This window comes from Macaca mulatta, chromosome 16 (genome assembly GCF_049350105.2).
Source record: "Macaca mulatta isolate MMU2019108-1 chromosome 16, T2T-MMU8v2.0, whole genome shotgun sequence".
Lineage (NCBI taxonomy): Eukaryota > Metazoa > Chordata > Mammalia > Primates > Cercopithecidae > Macaca > Macaca mulatta.
Window position 1 is genome coordinate 90,557,347 of NC_133421.1, and position 20,088 is coordinate 90,577,434.

The window sequence follows — 20,088 nt, forward strand, 5'->3', positions numbered from 1 at the left end:
GGGGTCCATAAAGGAGGCTGGGAGAAAAAGTATTTGAAGAAACAATAGCTAAAATTTTTTGAATTTGATGAAATTATAAACCCACAGATCACAAAGCTTAGCAAACCCTAAGCACAGGAAAACTACACGAAGGCTTATCACAATCAAATTGCTTGAAAAACAGTGATAAATTCAAAAGTCTAAAGGCAGCCAGTAAAAAGCTAGTAAGGCGCAAAGGTGAGAATGACAGCAGGTTTCTTCTTGCAGATTTCCTACAGATGGAAAAGGCAGACAGTGGAACAGCATCTTTAAAGCAGAGAAAGGGAAAAAACCGTCAACCTAGAATTCTATACCCACTGAAAATATATTTGCAAATGGAGGCAAAATAAAGACTTTTGAAGACACACAAAAGATGAAAACTCATCCCTGGCAGACCCACACTACAAGAAACGTGAAGTCCTTTAGGCTTGAGGAGAATTACTCTTCAGAGGGAAACACGGTTCTACACAAAGGAATTAAAAGCACCAGAAATGAGTACTATGTGGATAAATATGGGATTTCTTTCTTTTTATTTAGATCTTCTTTGAAAGATAATTTTTTAAGCAAAATAATAAGTGTACTATGAATTTTTTTTCAATAAGCCTTTTGCACTCTTAATTTTTTTTCCTTAAGAGACAAGGTAGGCCGGGTGCAGTGGCTCATGCCTGTAATCCCAGCACTTTGGGAGGCTGAGGCGGGCGGATCACAAGGTCAGGAGATGGAGACCACGGTGAAACCCCGTCTCTACTAAAAATACGAAAAAAATTAGCCGGGCGCAGTGGCAGGCGCCTGTAGTCCCAGCTACTCAGGAGGCTGAGACAGGAGAATGGCATGATCCCGGGAGGCGGAGCTTGCAGTGAGCCGAGATCGCACCACTGCACTCCAGCCTGGGAAAGAGAGTGAGACTCCATCTCAAAAAAAAATAAAAATAAAAATAAAAAAGAGACAAGGTCTCATTCTGTTGCGTAGGCCTGATCACAGCTCACTGTAAGCTCAGACTCCCTTGCTTAAGCCATCCTCTTGCCTCAGCCTCCCGAGTAGCCGGGATCACAGGCACAAGCCACGGCACCCCACAAAATGCATAACATTTGTAAGAGCAAAATGTGTGCTAATAGTAGCAAAAAGATGGGGAGGAGAGAGAATGAAGAAATACTATTGTAAGATTCTTGGACTTTGTTTGAAGTGGTCTTATATCACCTGCCTGAAGACAAACTGCAGTAGTCCATAAACCCTAAAGCTGCCAGATTTTAAAAAGAATTACAGTTAATTAGCTGACAACATAGATGATATGAAATCATAGATATAGACAACACGAAAGGAAAAAGATAACCAGAGTAGATGCAACAAATAGCAAAAGGCGGGATGATGGATGGACACCTAATCCTGCCCGTACTGCGGAGTGGAGACTGAACACTGCAATGAGAAGGCAAAGGCCGCCAGGTTGAAGAGCAAGAAAAAACCATACGATGGCTACGAGCAATGTACTTTTGGCATAAAGACAAGAGTAAATTAAAGGTAAAAGGATGGGAAAATCTCTGCCATGAAGGCACTAAGCACAGGAAGGCTGCAGGGCCTATATTAACATCAGACAGAGGAGGTTTGGGAGCAGAGAATGTTGCTAGCAATATAGTCAGACATTTCATAATGCTACAGAAGTCCATTCATCATTCATCAAGAGAATGTCGCAGTCCTAAATGTCTATCCACCTAATAACAGTTTCAGAATACATCCAACAAAACTGATGGAACTGCGAGGAGAAATAGATAAATCCGTAATTACATTTGGAGATTTCAGTGCTCCTTTCCCAGTGACAAGTAACAAGCCGAAGAGAAATCAGTAAGAATAGCAGAGACTTGAGCAGCACTCTCCAGCAGCTGAGCCCTGACGTTTATAGAACATGCCACACAGCAGCCATGGAGTACACAGAGCCTCTGCCGGCATACGCCAGACCCTTGGCCAAATAAACCTCAACAAATGTAAAGAACTGAAGTCTTACAGGCGTGTTCTACAGCCACGGTGGAGTCAAACTCAAATCAGTAATAGGTAATAGGAATGTCTCTAAGCACTTAGAAACAGAAACTTTTAGATAAATAAATGATTTTCATTTTATTCCATAACATTGTAAGTAAATTATATTAATATATATATGCTTAATACAAAATAGAATAAAAACATGTAATATTAAGATACATAGATATTATAAATCACGGATAACAAAGATTTACATAAAATATTACTATAAGTATGTATATATCATACATAATATAATGTACGTATAGTTATAAATAGTTGCATTAAATAAATCCATTATATAAACATGTATATTGAGATGTAAAATAAATCGGTTGAGTATACATGGACCCAGCTCTGAGCAGTGCTGAGAGGGGAATGTGTAGCAGCTGCTAGACGATGCGTTGGAAAAGAAGGACGGTCTCCAACCTGAGACCTCAGCTTCCACCTTAAGAGAGCAGCCTGAGTGGAGTAAACCCAAAGCTGCTGGCCAAAGGAAATAATACAGATCAGACTGGAGACTAATACAAAAGAAAACAGTGAAACATCAAAATCTGTTGAACAAAACATGTTTTTTTTAAACAGATGAATAAAACAGTGAAACATCACCCTGACTGTTAAGGAGACAAAGACACAGATTCCAGCATCAGGAATGAGAGAGGTGACATCGTTAAAGATTCTTGGGATATCAAAAGGATGATAAGCAAATATCATGAGCAATTTGATGGGAGAACTTTTGATAACTTTGATTCCTTGCATGACACACACGACTCACTCAAGAAGAACTCGTTAATGTGAATAGCACTCTACTTTTTTTTTTTTTTAGAGACTGGATCTCACCACATCACCCAGACTAGTTTCGAGCTTCTGGGCTCAAGCAATGCTTCCATCTTGGCCTCCCAAAGTGCTGGGATTACAGCAGGAGTCACTGTGCCTGTCACTACAAATGGAATTTGTAGTGAAAACTTTTACTCCAAAGAAAACTGCAGGTCCCGGTGACTCCACCAGTGGATTTTACTGAACATTAAGGAAGGCATATTTGGATGACATCTCAGCACCTTCCCATATCATCCTGTGAGGGCAGCATTACCTGACACCAATGCTTAGACACACATTACAAGAAAAGAAAACTACAGACCAGTATTCTCTTGAACATAGGTACAAAAATGCCAAATAGAATTTTTGCAAATTAAATTCAATGCTATATAAAAACAATAAAACATAATCTAGTGGGATTTATTTCAGGAATGTAAACCTGTTTAAGGATTGAAAAGTCAATGGATGCCTCTTCAGATTATTAAAGAATTATTTTTAGAGAGAGAAAAGTCTGTGTAATTTACCATATTAAAAAAAGATAAAAACCATATTACCATCTCAAGAGATGCAAAGTATTTTAACAAAATCTGAGATCCACTTCTGATTAAAAAAAAAAAAAAAAAACTCCCTGCAAACTCCTAATAGAAGGGAACTTCGTCTACCTGACAAACAGCATCTCCAAAAATTTACAGCCAACACCATACAATGGTGAAAGACTGAATGCAAGATCAAGCCATCTGTTCTTGTCACATCCCTCGACATTGTACTGGAAGTTCTAGGTAGTAGAGTGAGTCAAGGAAAAAAAGGCTTTCAGATTCAAAAGGACGAGGTTTAACTGTATTTTCAAACAGCATGATTGTCTATGTGGAAAATCCGGTTTAATCTATTTTAAAATGTTACTAGAAAAAGTTTAGTAAGTTTACAGGTTATAAGATCAATATACAAAATTCAATTTATGTATATACACTAGCAATCAACAATTAGAAGTTGAAATTAAAATAGAGAACATTTACAATACCACTAAAAAAAAAGAATACTTAGGGATACATTCTGACAAAAGGTAGGCAAGATCTGTACACCGAAACTGCAAACCATTGTGAAAAGAAATGAAGGAAGACCTAAATAAATGAAGAGATCATCCATTATCATGATTTCTGCTTCTGAGATCCACACGGAAATACAAAGGACCTACAGTAGGCAAAAGAACTTGGAAAAAGAAAAACACAGTTGAAGGACATACTACCTGATTCCAAGAGTGACTATAAATCCACAGTACTCAAGACCGGAAATAGCATCAAATGAACAAACAGATAATGGAACAGGAAGAAAGTCAGGAAATAGACCCATACATATAAACACCTGCCCTGTGATGACATGGAGAGAATGAAAAGGCCAGACACAGACTGGGAAAATATTGACAAATCGTTTTTCTGTTACAAACTAGTGGCAAGAGAATAGAAAGAACTCTCAAAACTCAATATGAAAACAAACACAAGCAGACAAAGAAAAGTGGGCAAACGTTTTGAGTAGACGCTTCACCAAAGACGTACAAATGGCAAATAAGCACATGAAACAATGCTGAGTATCATTAGTCACCAGAGAAATGCGAACTGCACCTACAGTTATCTACCATTGCACACCAAGTAGATGCCTAAGAAGCTGATGCCGTCAAGTGTTGGCAAGGCCGTGGAGGAACTGGAACCCTCGTATGCTGCCGAGGGCAGTGCAAAGCATGCACTACCACTTTGCAAAATTATTTCACAGTTTCTTATAAAGATTAGCACACACTCAGCATACAATCCAGCCATTCCATTCCTAGGTATTCCCCAGGAGAAATGGAAGCATGTCCCCACAAAGGCTTGTACCTGAATGTTCCTAGCAGCTTTATTTATAATGGCCTAAAATCTGGGAATAGCCTAAATGTACATTAACAAGTGGATGAATAAGCAAACTGCAATCTCTCCATGCAATGAAATCCTACTCAACAATAAAAAAGCATGAACCGATCTCAAAATACTTAGACTGAGTGAAAGAGTATGGTTCCATTCATTTAAAACTCGAGAAAATGCAAACTGTAGTCACAGAAAGGAGATGAGCTGCTGCTCGGGACACGTGAGGGTGGGGGCACAGGGGGAGAAGAAAACGTCCAGGGGGCCAGACCCCACCTAGATTGTGGCAGTAGCTTCACAGGTGTAGACGTACGTCCAAAATGGTCAGATTCCGTACTTCAAATTTATATGTTGCTTATACCACAATGAGGCTGCTAAAAAATTCTAATTGTGGGGCAGTCTGCAAAGAACTGTACTGTTCCCTTCTAGGTTTTATTTTATTTTTTTATTTTTTCTGAGATGGAGTCTTGCTCTGTTGCCCAGGCTGGAGCACAGTAGTACGATCTCTGCTCACTGCAACTTCCACCTCCCGGGTTCAAGCAATTCTCCTTCCTCAGCCTCCCGAGTAGCTGAGACTACAGGCGCCTGCCACCAAGCCCGGCTAATTTTTATATTTTTGGTAGACGAGGTTTCCCATGTTGGCCAGGCTGGTCTCAATCTCCCAACCTCAAGTGATCCTCCCGCCTCACTCTCCAAAGTGCTGGGATTACAGGCATGAGCCACCACACCCGCCTCCCCCGCTCTAGATTTTTAATTCAAGAAATGCCCCCAAAAATGTGGGGGGATTTATTCTCAAGCCTAATGATGTATATCAGCTAAGTGCAGTTCCTGGTTGGATCCTGGATCAAAAACCAGAGGCTCACAGAGGACGATTGTGAACAATCAGGAGGAGTTTGACTCTGGACCGTGAGTCAGGTGGGAGGATCGGGAGGAGTTTGACTCTGGACTGCGAGTCAGGCAGGAGGATCCGGAGTTTGACTCTGGACCGCGAGTCAGGCGGGAGGATCCGGAGGAGTTTGACTCTGGACCGCGTGTCAGACGGGAGGACTGTGTGGCTGTCATGTGTCTGGAGTGTGATCATGGCTTTGCGCTCATAGAAGCAAGCGTCCTTTTCCTCAGGAATATTTCTGGGCAAAGCGTCATGCTATCTGCATCTTTCACACAGTGCAGAAAAACACAGGGGATGGGGGAGCAGAAAGCAAACATGGCAGAGTATTTTTTGAAATTGTCCTTAGGGTCATGTGATGGGACCAGAGCTGAAAGAGCAGCAGAACTTGGCGATGAGAAAGTCCAGGAGATGTGGCCACAGCTGTCCCCCGCTGGTCACACTTTGCAAGGATGGTAGCAGTGGTTGTTTTCATAAGTTCCTCAAGCCTGCTGTTATCATTTGTCTATCTGCTAATTAGCAAGATTAGGAAGGGGAGAGTTAATTAAGGACTCCCGTAGGCAAGGTTCCAGTTAATTGAGGGTTTTTCATAGATAAAATTAATACTCAGTCCAGGCTGACCTTCTGAGTTACAGTTAATAAAGTTGTGTTTATGGTACCACCAGGGAACTCCAAGGGTGTAATGTCAGTGGATCTGGAAAGACACTCTGTGACAGTGTTCATGAAGTAAATCTGGATTGGGATATTCAAAGAGGCTTCCCCCTAGGAACAGGCTGCTGTGGTCCCTGGAAAGAACCCGCGCTATGAGGAAAAGGCATATGAGAGAGTCTTAGAATTTTGTTTCTGCAGCCCCCACGTCTGTGCCGGTTCTCCTTCCCGTGCTCAAATTCTCTACTGTTTTCTCTGCAAAGTCATTTCACCACAGTTCATGTCTTCTGGCGTTGATAGCCTCTCCTCCTGCTTCTCCACTTTTCCCCACTCCCAATTTCTCACACACGTACACACAAAACTCAATTCAAAAAATGTGCAAGGTTCACTTTCTCTGTCACCCAGCGATGACTCAGTCTCACCAGGTGATCAAGAGAGTGCCATCTAGAGCGTGTGCCCCTGCTGGTCCCACAGCAGAAGGCAGTGCCCTGGCAAGGGCTCGTCTAGTTAGGACCCGAGCAAACATCTTACCTCCTGTGCTGGAATTTTGTTTGCTTGTGTCCTGAACTCTTGTTCCTATAGTTTCTATGTTAACACATTTTATTTTTTAGAACAGTTTTAGATGTACAGAAAACTTGAAAAGGTAGTAGAGTTCTCGTGTACCCTATACCCAATTTTCTCTATTGACATCTTCTGTTAGTACAACGTTTGTCACAGCGATTAATGAACTTATGTTAATCAATTATCATTAACTGCAGTTGATACTTTTATTAGATTTTCTTGCTAATGTCCTTTTTCTGTCCCAGGATCCCACATGACATTGAGTCCTCATGTCTTCTTGGGCTTTTCTTGGCCGTGACAGTTTCCCAGACTCTCCTTGTTTTTGATGAGCTTGACGGCTTTCAGGGGTACTAGTCAGGGGTTTTGTAGACTGGCCCTCTGTTGTGATTTGCCACGTTTTTTTTTTTCTTCTTTTTTTTTTTCTTTTGAGACAGAGTCTCTCTCTGCCACCCAGTCTGGAGTGTGGTGGCACGCTCTCAGCTCACTGTAACCTCTGCCTCCTAGGTTCATGCCATTCTCCTGCCTCAGCCTGCTGAGTAGCTGGGATTACAGGCGCGTGCCACCACGCCCGGCTAATTTTTTTGTATTTTGTTTAATAGAGATGGGGTTGCACCATGTTAGCCAGAATGATCTCGATCTCCTGACCGCGTGAGCCACCACGCCCGGCCATGCCCGATGTTTTTGTCTTGATTAGATTGGTGTTTGGAGAGGAAGACCCCAAAGGGGAGTGCCCTTCTGATCCCGTCATAACGAGGGTGCGTGCCGTTGGAATGGCAGATCCCTGGTGGCACTGGCCTGGGTCCCTGGCTGAGGTGGAGCTAACCCGGCTGAGGTCAGGCTTCCCCTGGGTGAAGCCGCTGCTGCCCCTTCCAGAGCAGGCTGCTCTTTGGAAGGAAGTTGCTTGGATGTGCTGGGCTTGTGTTACCTAAACTGCTTTATGTCTGTGGTTAAACTTACTCCTTCCTGCAGTTTCATTATCTTTTTAGGGTCTAAATATAGTTCTTTTAATTTCCTTTTGTTATTTATATAGGCTTATTTTTTAAGGCTTAGTCTTGGAGTTGTTTTATTTTGTTATGTTTTGTTTTGCATTTCTGGGAATTTTTAGTATTCCTTCTTTCAGTTTGCCCCTATTGAGCTAACCTTCCTGCACTACCATCTTCCAGCTGACTGTCCGTGGACATGGTGGACACGGTTTTACCCCTCCTGTGGGGAGCTTTGCCAGCTAGAGGCCCTTGAGCAGTACTCCGGAGCGCACCTGTGCCCAGAGCTGGGTGAGTCCCAGGAACGGCCAAAATGTCACCTAGCCTTCCCCCTGCTCATCTAACATAGTATAATTGCCTTGATGGTGCATGGAATTTCCCAACTAGAGAGGTTGTGATATACAGAAAATCAGCAAGATGGCATTGCTAGGGAGCACGTTTGTGAAGCCGGCGTCTTCCACAGAAACTGTAATCGGCAAGGAGGTGCCATTGAGGGGACTCCGGGTGATGTTTTCATCATTTGGGAAGTAGCCCTGCCGTGCAGAATGGCTTCTTTTTAGCCATCCTCCTAGTTCCGTGTGGAGCCCTCAGAATGGTGTTACTCTGGGCAGATTCCAGCACACCCTCGTGCTGTCCCGGGAGAACTGTGGACCAGAAAGGCAGAGGCTGCTTCCTCCCGCCCCCATGGAAGCCGGACCACATGAGCTGGGCCACCTGTCCCGGCACTGGGTCGGTCCTGGGAGACCACCCGCGCCAGAAGAGACCAGGCCAGGTGGACAAGCACATTGGTGACAGGCCAAGCGGCAGTGGAGTAGGTCTGTCAGTACCCCCTGGGAAGGTGGGAGGTGTTTGGCCGGAGGGAGACAGTTGTATCAGCTGCCTCTGGGTTGCCAAGAATGAAATGAACAAAAGAGAGAGGAAGCAGGAGGGGGCTGTCCGCTCAGCCATTCCAGTTCCAGGCTTTTTTGCCTGCACCCAGGCAGAGTAGACCAAGCGCTGGCAGGGGTGACGGCTCGCCCTTTGCAAGATGGATGGGCACAACGGGGTCCTGGCAAGTGGAGGTGGCATGGCAGGCTGTGCTGAGGGCGACCACAGAGGCTGTCTCTGTATGGCAACTTAAGGGCCCCATGATTTATGGTTAGGCTGCTTGGAGCCTGATCAAATCTCAGCTCAGCCTCTGGGTGTTAGTGAGGGAGAGGGGATGGGGATCCTGGTCAGCCAAGAGCGAGCCCCCCACCACTGAGGAGGCCTGCAGGGGAGCCCCAGCCTGGCTTCCCCCGCTCGTGGCTGGCTCCTGTCCCGCACTCTTTCGCTGCTGTGTTTCATCTTCTTAGTATTGGAATTGAGATGGGAAAGGCACCACAGTTCTGACCTGAGGTCAAGGCTGGGTTCATTGCAGGTCCAGAAAGCTCCAGCTCAGACACCTACTCCAGCCAGAAATGCCCAGGGCTCTGTGCGGTCCAAGGGCTCCTTTGCCAGTCCTGCCACTGGCAACACTGGGCACAGGGAGCCCCTCCACTGCTCACCGCAGACAGAGCAGATCTCAGGTGGGAAGCGGGTCCTGGTGTGATTCGCACACATGATCTGAAATTGTGATGTTTCTCCACAGCACAAACGTGGGTTCTTTCATTCATTCATCAAACGTTTACTGACCGGCTAATAGGAACCAGGCCATGCTGCCTCCCGGGACTAATAAAGACTAATAATGCACGTTTTTGTCCTCACAGAGCTGAAATGGCTAACTCAAATGCGGCAGCTTGGGAAGTGCAGTCCAAGTCCCTGCAAAGGGTGGGGAGAGAAGCCATTGCAGAGGCCATGCTGGGGGGCAGGGCCCCAGGCGGAGAGGACAAAGGCCCAACAGGCAGAGGGAGCTCGCCCCATTCCCGAAGCCGCAAAACAATGAGCTCCGTGTGTCGGCCCCATTCCCAAAGCTGCAAAAAAATGAGCTCGGTGTGCCCCAAAGTCTGAGAAGCTGAAGAGAAAGGGGAAGATGGGTTTCTTTATTCAGAAATGTTTCTCAGTCTCCGCTGTCACACTGCTGGGTTATTGACATCAGACTGTGAAGAATCTCACTGTCAGTGCTACATGGGGGAGGACATTGCTTACCATGACTCAGTGTGGCCTCAGGGACAGTGTGTCAGGCCCGGCAGGACAGCACACGGTCTGTGCTGGGGAAGTCGCGCAGACGTGCGGACATACAGACACGTGAACCCAAGTCAGCCCGGGCTGAACAGCGGGTCCCCCGGAAGAGATGAGCAGTGGAATAAGGATTACATGTGGGGCAGAGGACGTCTCAGTCTGTACCTGTCTGTAGCATTTTAATGTTTGATCCTTGGTGCCTACAAATTTTAGGACGTGTACAAAAAAGATTGAAAAAGATGGGAAGCATGCCAGTGATTTTCCTGTGGACATCAGACACAGCATTCGGGGCCACTGTAGACGTGGGTATGTCTGGCCTGAGAATAACTAAAGGGCTTCTTTTTTTTCTTTGTTTTTTTTTTTTTTTTTTGAGACAGAATCTCGCTCTGTCACCAGGCTGGAGTGTAGTGACTTGATCTCAGCTCACTGCAACTTCCACCTCCCGGGTTCAAGCGATTTTCCTGCCTCAGCCTCCAGAGTAGCTGGGATCACAGTCATGTGCCACCACGCCCAGCTAATTTTTATGTTTCTAGTAGAGATGAGGTTTCACCGTGTTGGCCAGGATGGTCTCCATCTCTTGACCTCATGATCCACCCACCTCAGCCTCCCAAAGTGCTGGATTAGAATTAGCCATTTATAGAAAATCAATATGTCTATATTAATATATATATTTATGTTTAAATATCTTGCCTCTCTTGGCAAGTGGGGAATGCACTGTGCCCATGGGTGAAGGCCTGAGGTGGAAAGCTTGTCTTCCACTGCTCAGTGGATGTTCTGCTGAAGTCGTGAAGAACAGTGAGCTCTTGTGACCGGTAAACAGAAATCCCTACTTTGGTGTTATTATCCCAGGCACTACCAGTTTTATTGGCACCCACCATTGTGAAAACTGCAAATACAAACATCTCAGCACAGCCCTCCATCTGCCTTCAGATGACTTCCCGGTAGCATCCTCATGTTATGGTAACAGACCACCAAAGGCTCACTCAGGAGCTATTTTCTTGTTGGAAACTTCTTTGCTTTCCAGCACCCCTGCTCATAACAAGGGATACACTTCTACCCAGTGGACATGAACCATGGCCCCGTAGCTCTGTAACTGTCTCTGTGTTCACATCAGGGTGTGAGTGGCAGGGTGTTCGCGTGGTTCACATCAGGACGTGAGTGGCAGGGTGTGCGCGTGGTTCACATCAGGGTGTGAGTGGCAGGGTGTTCGCGTGGTTCACATCAGGACGTGAGTGGCAGGGTGTTCGCGTGGTTCACACCAGGACGTGAGTGGCAGGGTGTTCGCGTGGTTCACATCAGGGCGTGAGTGGTAGGGTGTTCACGTGGTTCACATCAGAACGTGAGTGGCAGGGTGTTCGCGTGGTTCACATCAGGGTGTGAGTGGCAGGGTGTTTGCGTGGTTCACATCAGGACGTGAGTGGCAGGGTGTTCCCGTGGTTCACATCAGGACGTGAGTGGCAGGGTGTTCGTGTGGTTCACATCAGGACGTGAGTGGCAGGGTGTTCGCGTGGTTCACACCAGGGTGTGAGTGGCAGGGTGTTCGCGTGGTTCACATCAGGGTGTGAGTGGCAGGGTGTTCGCGTGGTTCACATCAGAACGTGAGTGGCAGGGTGTTCCCGTGGTTCACACCAGGACGTGAGTGGCAGGGTGTTCGCGTGGTTCACATCAGGGCGTGAGTGGTAGGGTGTTCACGTGGTTCACATCAGAACGTGAGTGGCAGGGTGTTCACGTGGTTCACATCAGGACGTGAGTGGCAGGGTGTTCGCGTGGTTCACATCAGGACGTGAGTGGCAGGGTGTTCGCGTGGTTCACATCAGGACGTGAGTGGCAGGGTGTTCGCGTGGTTCACATCAGGACGTGAGTGGCAGGGTGTTCGCGTGGTTCACATCAGGACGTGAGTGGCAGGGTGTTCGCGTGGTTCACATCAGGACGTGAGTGGCAGGGTGTTCGCGTGGTTCACATCGGTGTGAGTGGCAGGGTGTTCGCGTGGTTCACATCAGGGTGTGAGTGGCAGGGTGTTCGCGTGGTTCACATCAGGACGTGAGTGGCAGGGTGTTCGCGTGGTTCACACCAGGACGTGAGTGGCAGGGTGTTCGCGTGGTTCACATCAGGACGTGAGTGGCAGGGTGTTCGCGTGGTTCACATCAGGACGTGAGTGGCAGGGTGTTCGCGTGGTTCACATCAGGGTGTGAGTGGCAGGGTGTTTGCGTGGTTCACATCAGGACGTGAGTGGCAGGGTGTTCGCGTGGTTCACACCAGGACGTGAGTGGCAGGGTGTTCGTGTGGTTCACATCAGGGCGTGAGTGGTAGGGTGTTCACGTGGTTCACATCAGAACGTGAGTGGCAGGGTGTTCGCGTGGTTCACATCAGGGTGTGAGTGGCAGGGTGTTTGCGTGGTTCACATCAGGACGTGAGTGGCAGGGTGTTCCCGTGGTTCACATCAGGACGTGAGTGGCAGGGTGTTCGCGTGGTTCACATCAGGGCGTGAGTGGTAGGGTGTTCACGTGGTTCACATCAGAACGTGAGTGGCAGGGTGTTCGCGTGGTTCACATCAGGACGTGAGTGGCAGGGTGTTCCCGTGGTTCACATCAGGACGTGAGTGGCAGGGTGTTCGTGTGGTTCACATCAGGGTGTGAGTGGCAGGGTGTTCGCGTGGTTCACATCAGGACGTGAGTGGCAGGGTGTTCCCGTGGTTCACTTCAGGGTGTGAGTGGCAGGGTGTTCGTGTGGTTCACATCAGGGTGTGAGTGGCAGGGTGTTCGTGTGGTTCACATCAGGGTGTGAGTGGCAGGGTGTTCGCGTGGTTCACATCAGGGTGTGAGTGGCAGGGTGTTCGCGTGGTTCACATCAGGGTGTGAGTGGCAGGGTGTTTGCGTGGTTCACATCAGGACGTGAGTGGCAGGGTGTTCCCGTGGTTCACATCAGGACGTGAGTGGCAGGGTGTTCGTGTGGTTCACATCAGGACGTGAGTGGCAGGGTGTTCGTGTGGTTCACATCAGGGTGTGAGTGGCAGGGTGTTCGCGTGGTTCACATCAGGACGTGAGTGGCAGGGTGTTCCCGTGGTTCACATCAGGACGTGAGTGGCAGGGTGTTCGTGTGGTTCACATCAGGGTGTGAGTGGCAGGGTGTTCGTGTGGTTCACATCAGGGTGTGAGTGGCAGGGTGTTCGCGTGGTTCACATCAGGGTGTGAGTGGCAGGGTGTTCGCGTGGTTCACATCAGGGTGTGAGTGGCAGGGTGTTTGCGTGGTTCACATCAGGACGTGAGTGGCAGGGTGTTCCCGTGGTTCACATCAGGACGTGAGTGGCAGGGTGTTCGTGTGGTTCACATCAGGACGTGAGTGGCAGGGTGTTCGCGTGGTTCACATCAGGGTGTGAGTGGCAGGGTGTTCCCGTGGTTCACATCAGGACGTGAGTGGCAGGGTGTTCGCGTGGTTCACATCAGGGTGTTCGCGTGGTTCACATCAGGACGTGAGTGGCAGGGTGTTCGCGTGGTTCACATCAGGGTGTGAGTGGCAGGGTGTTCGCGTGGTTCACATCAGGACGTGAGTGGCAGGGTGTTCCCGTGGTTCACATCAGGGTGTGAGTGGCAGGGTGTTCGCGTGGTTCACATCAGGGTGTGAGTGGCAGGGTGTTCGCGTGGTTCACATCAGAACGTGAGTGGCAGGGTGTTCACGTGGTTCACATCAGGGTGTTCGCGTGGTTCACATCAGGACGTGAGTGGCAGGGTGTTTGCGTGAAACTGCTCAGAGCTGGGTTCATCATCTTGCCTCTTCAAGCCTTCTCCGTCAGGCATGGTGGTCTGTTAGCCTGGGCATAATTCTTGTGTTCCTGCTTCTCCATAAAATAATCCTTAAAAACTTTGTTAAGGAGAATAAAGGGAGGGTCTCTTCCCATCACATCTTTTGCCAGAATATTCAGAGGAAGAAAGCTCGCCCTGGCCTTACGGGTGCACCTTGCAGAAGGCAGGGCCTTGGCCAGGGGCTCCTCCTGGTCTCTGCCCCATTGTCGTATCTGTTTGCAAACCACATCTTTAGTTGCTCCAGCAACGAATACATGCTTGCGTCTTCCCACTTTGTATTTGCTCTTCTCTTCCTCACCTCCCTTTTCCCCATTAAAAATATATGTAAATTCCTGAAATCCTGACACGCAGAAGAATCAAAATTGGCTTCAATGTGTGGTGAGGAAAGGGGGCTTGCTCAGGAAAAAAAAAAAAAAAATTCATATTCTTGCTCTTTCCGCTGCACCTGCTTTCTACTCTGGCCTTAACATGTCACCACCATAGTTTGATCTGGAGAAAATGAGCACAGCAAGATGGAGCCTGTTGAGAAGGTGGCTTTGGCAGATTTGTGCTGCCAGCACCGTGCCGTTCTTCTGAGCCCCTAGTCTCTCTGCCGGGTCTTCCCACCAAGCCCGTGCCACGCAGGGTGTGTGTGTCGCCTGCCAGGTCTTCCCACCAAGCCCGTGTCACCCGGGGTGTGTGTCGCCTGCCAGGTCTTCCCACCAAGCCCGTGCCACGCAGGGTGTGTGTGTCGCCTGCCAGGTCTTCCCACCAAGCCTGTGTCACCCGGGGTATGTGTGTCGCCTGCTGGCTGCCGTTCTGCACGTGTGCAGTTTCAAGTCTTATTTCCTCTTCTGTGTAACAAGGCCCTTGGTCCAAGTGTGCTTGTAATTTGGGCTAGTAAGCAGCAGCCGAGAGAGTCCACCCCAGTCCCCTTAGCCAGTGAAGCGGGAGCTCCCAGGTTCCTGCCTGCGGGGAGGGTGGGGGCGGTTTGAGTTAGTGAAAATCTGTGTATTAAACCGATATGTAAATGACCCCTGCCGAGCGCTGAAAATGAAGGTATGAAAAGGCATCATCATCCATGATTCCCACCTGGCACGATGACCATATCAAAACAGAGATCTGGTAGTATACACCGCGTAGTTGCCAGACTCCGAAACAGAGATCTGGTAGTATACGCCACAGAGTTGCCAGACTCTGATATTGAGGGCACATCTAAGTTCTCCCACCCTGATTTCATGCCTGAAATTCAGAATTAGTAAGATTTGAGTCAGTGATGCTTCGTTACGCGCTCACGAGACATGTTTGAGGAGCTTCACTGTGAATGTGTGGGCTTCAATTTGACTTGTGAAACCTCTGGTTAAAACAAAGGAATGTGCCTTCATTCTCAGAACCGGGTGCTTTTTCTGCTGCCCTGGCCCTCTGGGCTGAGTCTTTACATGGACAGCGGTCGATGTGTCTCAGTTTATTTGTCAAAACCTCCAGCTAAAGCCAGTTGTTGCTTGAAAACTGCCTGCTTAATTGGCCTCCTCAGCTCGGGGGAGCAGCTTGCAATCTGAGGCTGGCGCCCAGCTTCCTGACCACCCGCTCCCCATCACACTCAGCTCTCATTCCAGCAGCCCAGCCCATAACCCGCCTCATCAGTGTATTGATGTGAGGCAGAAACACCTCATTATAAGAGCACCCCTGAGAAATAGCGGGGTCAGGGGCTTCTGGGCTGCATAACCAACGGATTCCCTCTGCAAAATCACTCCTGCCTCAGTGGGAAAGGGCCAGCCATGCAGGGCTGCACTGGAGAGTCGTTCTCTTCTTGATCCTCAGACGACCAGTTCTTAAAATTTCGGTCCTCTGTCCTTGGATGGCCTTCGTCCTCTGAAGAGGAGCATGCTGGGAGCCGGCAGAACACACGCCTCACTCTGTGGATGCAATGTCTGTCACTGATCAGTTTCTAGGTATTGATCCTAGAAACCCATGCTCTGTGGGTCCCTCTCCAAGAAACACAGCGTCCGTGATTTGTACATTGCACTACAGTTTCAGACTGCTTTCACGTGTGGTTTCATCTCTTATTCCACGACCTGCGCACAGATTTTTTTTTTTTTTTTTTTGAGATGTAGTCTTGCTCTGTCGCCCAGGCTGGAATGCAGTGGTGCAGTCTCTGCTCACTACAACCTCCACCTCCCAGGTTCCAGCAATTCTCCTGCCTCAGCCTCCTGAGTAGCTGGGACTATAGGTGCATGCCACCACACCTGGCTAATTTTTGTGTTTTTTAGTAGAGACAGGGTTGCACCATATTGGCCAGGCTGGTCTCAAACTCCTGACCTCATGATCCGCCTGCCTCAGCCTCCCAAAGTGCTGGGATTATAGACATGAGCCTCTGTGCTCAGCTGGGTGTAAATACCCAGTGCTCGGCACCCAGTAGGCCCTCACAACTGTGGCAAGCCATGGCCACATGGCTGTGATTGTGCTGACAGCACACAGTAGGTCCTCAAAACTGTGACAAGCCATGGCCACGTGATTGTGCTGACAACACACAGTAGGCCCTCACAACTGTGATGAGCCATGGCCGTGTGATTGTGCTGACAGTACACAGTAGGCCCTCGTGGTTGTGACGAGCCATGGCCATGTGATTGTGCTGACAGCACACAGTAGGTCCTCACGACTGTGGTGAGCCATGGCCGTGAGGCTGCGACTATGCTGGCAGCACACAGTAGGTCCTCATGACTGTGGCGAGCCATGGCCGCGAGGCTGCAATTGTGCTGGCAGCACACAGTAGGTCCTCACGAGTGTGGCGCACCATGGCCGCGAGGCTGCAATTGTGCTGGCAGCACACAGTAGGTCCTCACGAGTGTGGCGAGCCATGGCCGTGAGGCCGCGATTGTGCTGGCAGCCCACAGTAGGTCCTCATGACTGTGGCGAGTCATGGCCGCAAGGCTGCGATTGTGCTGGCAGCACACAGTAGGTCCTCAGGACTGTGGCGAGCCATGGCCGTGTGTCTGTGATTGTGTGGACAGGCACAGAATGGCCTGAAGCGTGGGAAGGTCCCCTGCCTGACAGCGGCTTTAGCACCAGGAAACCTCCCACCTGGGGCCTGCCCGTGAAGGTGAGTCGGGCCAGTGGGAAGCGCCTGCTCAAGTGGAGCTGCACACAAACCACTGGGAGCTACTGCCTCACACACATGATTGCTTTTCAGTATTTTGTTAAGTCCAAGCAAACCCCCAAGAAAAGCTTGAGCGGGGCTGGGTCTGCACCAACAGGCTGGTTCCGAGTGAGTGCTGGTTGGATGTGCTCCAGTGTGGAGGGCAGAGGGAGGGAGTGGGCCGCCTGGAGAGGAGTGGGGTGCAGTCAGGGGCTGCAGGACGCTCCCCAGCAGGCACCCCGGCGGTGTGAAAGAATGTCTGGGAGCTGCTTTCCTCTGGGCGTTTGTGGGATCCCTCCCCTTAGCCAAGGCGCCGCTGCAGCTGTTTTTCAAATGAAAACTGGGCTTGAGAGGAGGAAATAATTGAGGTCTAAGAAGTCCATGCCCTCATTTGTTCATGCACAACGAGAAGCTTGAGGCATCTGCGGGACGCTGCACTCACTGCCTCTCCTCTGTCTCTTTCTCTCCAGTCGTGCCAGGCGGACCTCGTGAAGGACAACGGCCACAAGTACTTCCTGTCGGTCCTGGCGGACCCCTACATGCCAGTAAGGACAGGGCAGCACCCTCTCCACGGGCTTGGGACTCAGCACTCGCCTCTGCCCACATGTTGCACTGTGGTGGGGCCTTTTGACAGGGACTACAGGAGGAAGGTCAAGGGTCACAGCAGGGGCCACGTCCGCGGGGTCAGCAACTGCTTCACGTTAGACACGGCCCTTTGCTCAGCACCATGAGTGCAGCTGTTGTTTTGTGTCTGTCTCTAAATAACAGTGCAGTTAACCCGGACACATGGATTGTTTTGGTTTATTTTAGTCTGTTTTCACTGGCACTTTGCAAAATAGTCAAATCCACTCTCCCTGCTGTCCACTGTGTTAGACTAGCAAGCGCTCGCACATCTCTAATGTGATGGTTCCGGTACCTAGGAAGGTCTTGGAACACAACAAGATATCGAAGCACCTCGTTTCAGGAAGGAAGGGAGAGAGGAAAGGAAGGAAAGAAGGTTGTTCGAAAGTTTACATTTTCAGTATATTTTATTGTGTTAAATTGTTTAAAAATTAGTAATTCATGAATAGGGTATATAGTTATTCTGTAAATGTTTCATAATGTTTTATTTCTAGCTCCCAGGTTAGTAATGAGAACAAAATAGATATGTCCTAAATAATTCTTTACCATAACTTAATATTGCCAGAATATTTAAGTATATTAGCTAGTTTCCACAGTGGTAGGTGGCTTTGGCTGTATAAAGCAACTTTTGTATGTAATTTCACCCCCTAGTTGGTTTTCTAAGCTAAATGATCTTTTAAAACACAGAAAACCAACAGGACTGTTTTCCAAAAGGTAAATAGTACATGCACTTTGTGGTGTATTGAAACATCATCACAGGCAGTTAAAGTTTATACTTTATGTCAGTTTTGGAAACCATCACTTCCCATTCTTAAGAATAAGGAAGAAAGCAAATCCCACATGAAGAAGTGAGGAAGAATGCCCACTAGCGACTTGGGCACGAGAGTGAGCTAAGCTCACAAGAATGGCCCCACCTCAGCCACCAGCCTGTGGAAGTTTTGAGGAGACAGCCATGTTTGAAAGAATGAAAAGGAGGCTGGGTGCGGTGGTTCATGCCTGTAATCCCAGAACTTTGGGAGGCCAAGGCTGGTGGACTGCTTGAGCTCAGGAGTTCGAGACCAGCCTGAGCAACATGGTGAAACCCCGTCTCTACCAAAACTACAAAAAATTAGCCGGGTGTTGTGGCGCACGCCTGTGGTCTCGGCTACTCAGGATGCTGAAGTGGGAGGATCGCCTGAGCCCGGGGAAGTCAAGGCTGCAATGAGCTGTGATTGTACAACTGCACTCCAGCCTGAGCAACAGAGTGAGACCCTGTCTCCACTAAGTAAATAAATAATATAAATATTCTTAAATGACTAACTGGAAAGAATTTGGTGTGATTCTGTCAAACCGTCAACCATTGTTTTGTTTCTTCAGCGCTTTGTGCCTGTTACGAGAAAATATTCAGAGCTTCCTACTCATCCTCAGAAATGATTGATTTTTCTAAACTCATAAGCAGATCTGAAAAAACAAATCGAAGCTGTAAAAAAGAAAAGACATGCGCTGTTATTGAAAACTCGGGAGATGAATTAAATCACAGAACAGCCAGCCAAGAAGAGGGTTCGTGAAGGAGCCACCTGGAGCGCTGTCCGTGAAGCTGAGCGAGAAGATATGAAAGCCGGGCTAAGAGCCGGGCTGGGAACGCTCACCATGTAGCCAGCATGGTTCAGAACGAGAGAGGAGAATAAGTGGAGAAGCGGTTTTTGATTAGATAGTGGCTGTGAATTTTCCAGATTTGAAGAAAGGAGAGTTCCAATTTTAAAAGCAGGATGAATCCTGAGAAGGTTAAAGAGAAACAAATTCATACACAGGCACATCATAATGAAAACAGCAAATATCAAAGACATAAAGACAAACCTTAAAAGTTCCCAGAACAAACGTTGTCAGCAAAGGAGGAAACAGCGCTGGCCCCGACAGCAGACCTCATCAGCAGCGGCTCTCGGCAGGGGATGGGGAGCCCTCGGCGTGAGAGGAAAGCGGCCGTGGTCGGGTCACCCACACCCAGCTCAGTCACCACTCAGGAATGGGGGTGCAGTAAGCAGCGTTCAAACACCAACAGTTTACTCCTTCCGAACCCCACAGACGATGGCTAGAAAGACCGTGTGTCAGCGAGGAGGAAACGGAACCAGGAGGGAAAAGCAAGATGTAGGACACAGCAAAAAGCCAAGAAGTTGGCAAACGTGTTGGCACATCTAAAGCTTTGCAAAAATGAAGAATACTCATGGCTAATTGGAGGGTCAAACAAGAGGAGGAATTGGGTACCTTGGGAGCCCTGCAATAATCCAAGATTATTGGATTATTGGTCTAGCGTAGGACGCACTAGACCGTGCGGTGTGCACGTAAAAAACTAAGGCACCACTAAAAACTTACACATAGACTCTGGTTTCCAGGTCAGCAGAGGCACAGAGGACAGGAGAGAATGAAAATGAGTCACAGTAGAAGAGCAGAAAGGAGAAAACAGTGAAACACAGTTAGAGGGCTGCCTCCGTGCCTTTGCTGCCAAAGCCCCTGACTGCAGGACCGTGTGCTCACAGAGTGCTGGGCAGGCTGGGGAAGTGAGGTCCGGGTGCTTCATACCGACAGCCATGGCTGGCCTGTGACAGACGAGACAGCCACCAGGTCTGTG

At 48.5% G+C, this 20,088-nt stretch overlaps 1 protein-coding gene across 4 annotated transcripts in view; it reads left to right on the forward strand.

The window, feature by feature from the left end:
• RPTOR (regulatory associated protein of MTOR complex 1) overlaps positions 1-20,088 on the forward strand; it is a 412,728-nt gene that overhangs the window by 312,567 nt on the left and 80,073 nt on the right. For 3 of the 4 annotated variants that reach the window (XR_013407456.1, XR_013407455.1, XM_015120520.3), the window contains exon 14: positions 17,333-17,407. The exons of the other annotated variant lie outside the window; for it this stretch is intronic. Coding sequence is in view for 1 of the 3 variants with exons in the window: in XM_015120520.3 (XP_014976006.1) it covers positions 17,333-17,407 (75 nt within the window). In the remaining 2 variants the exon portion in view is untranslated. The remainder of the gene's footprint in view (positions 1-17,332; positions 17,408-20,088) is intronic. 4 annotated transcript variants of the gene reach the window in all.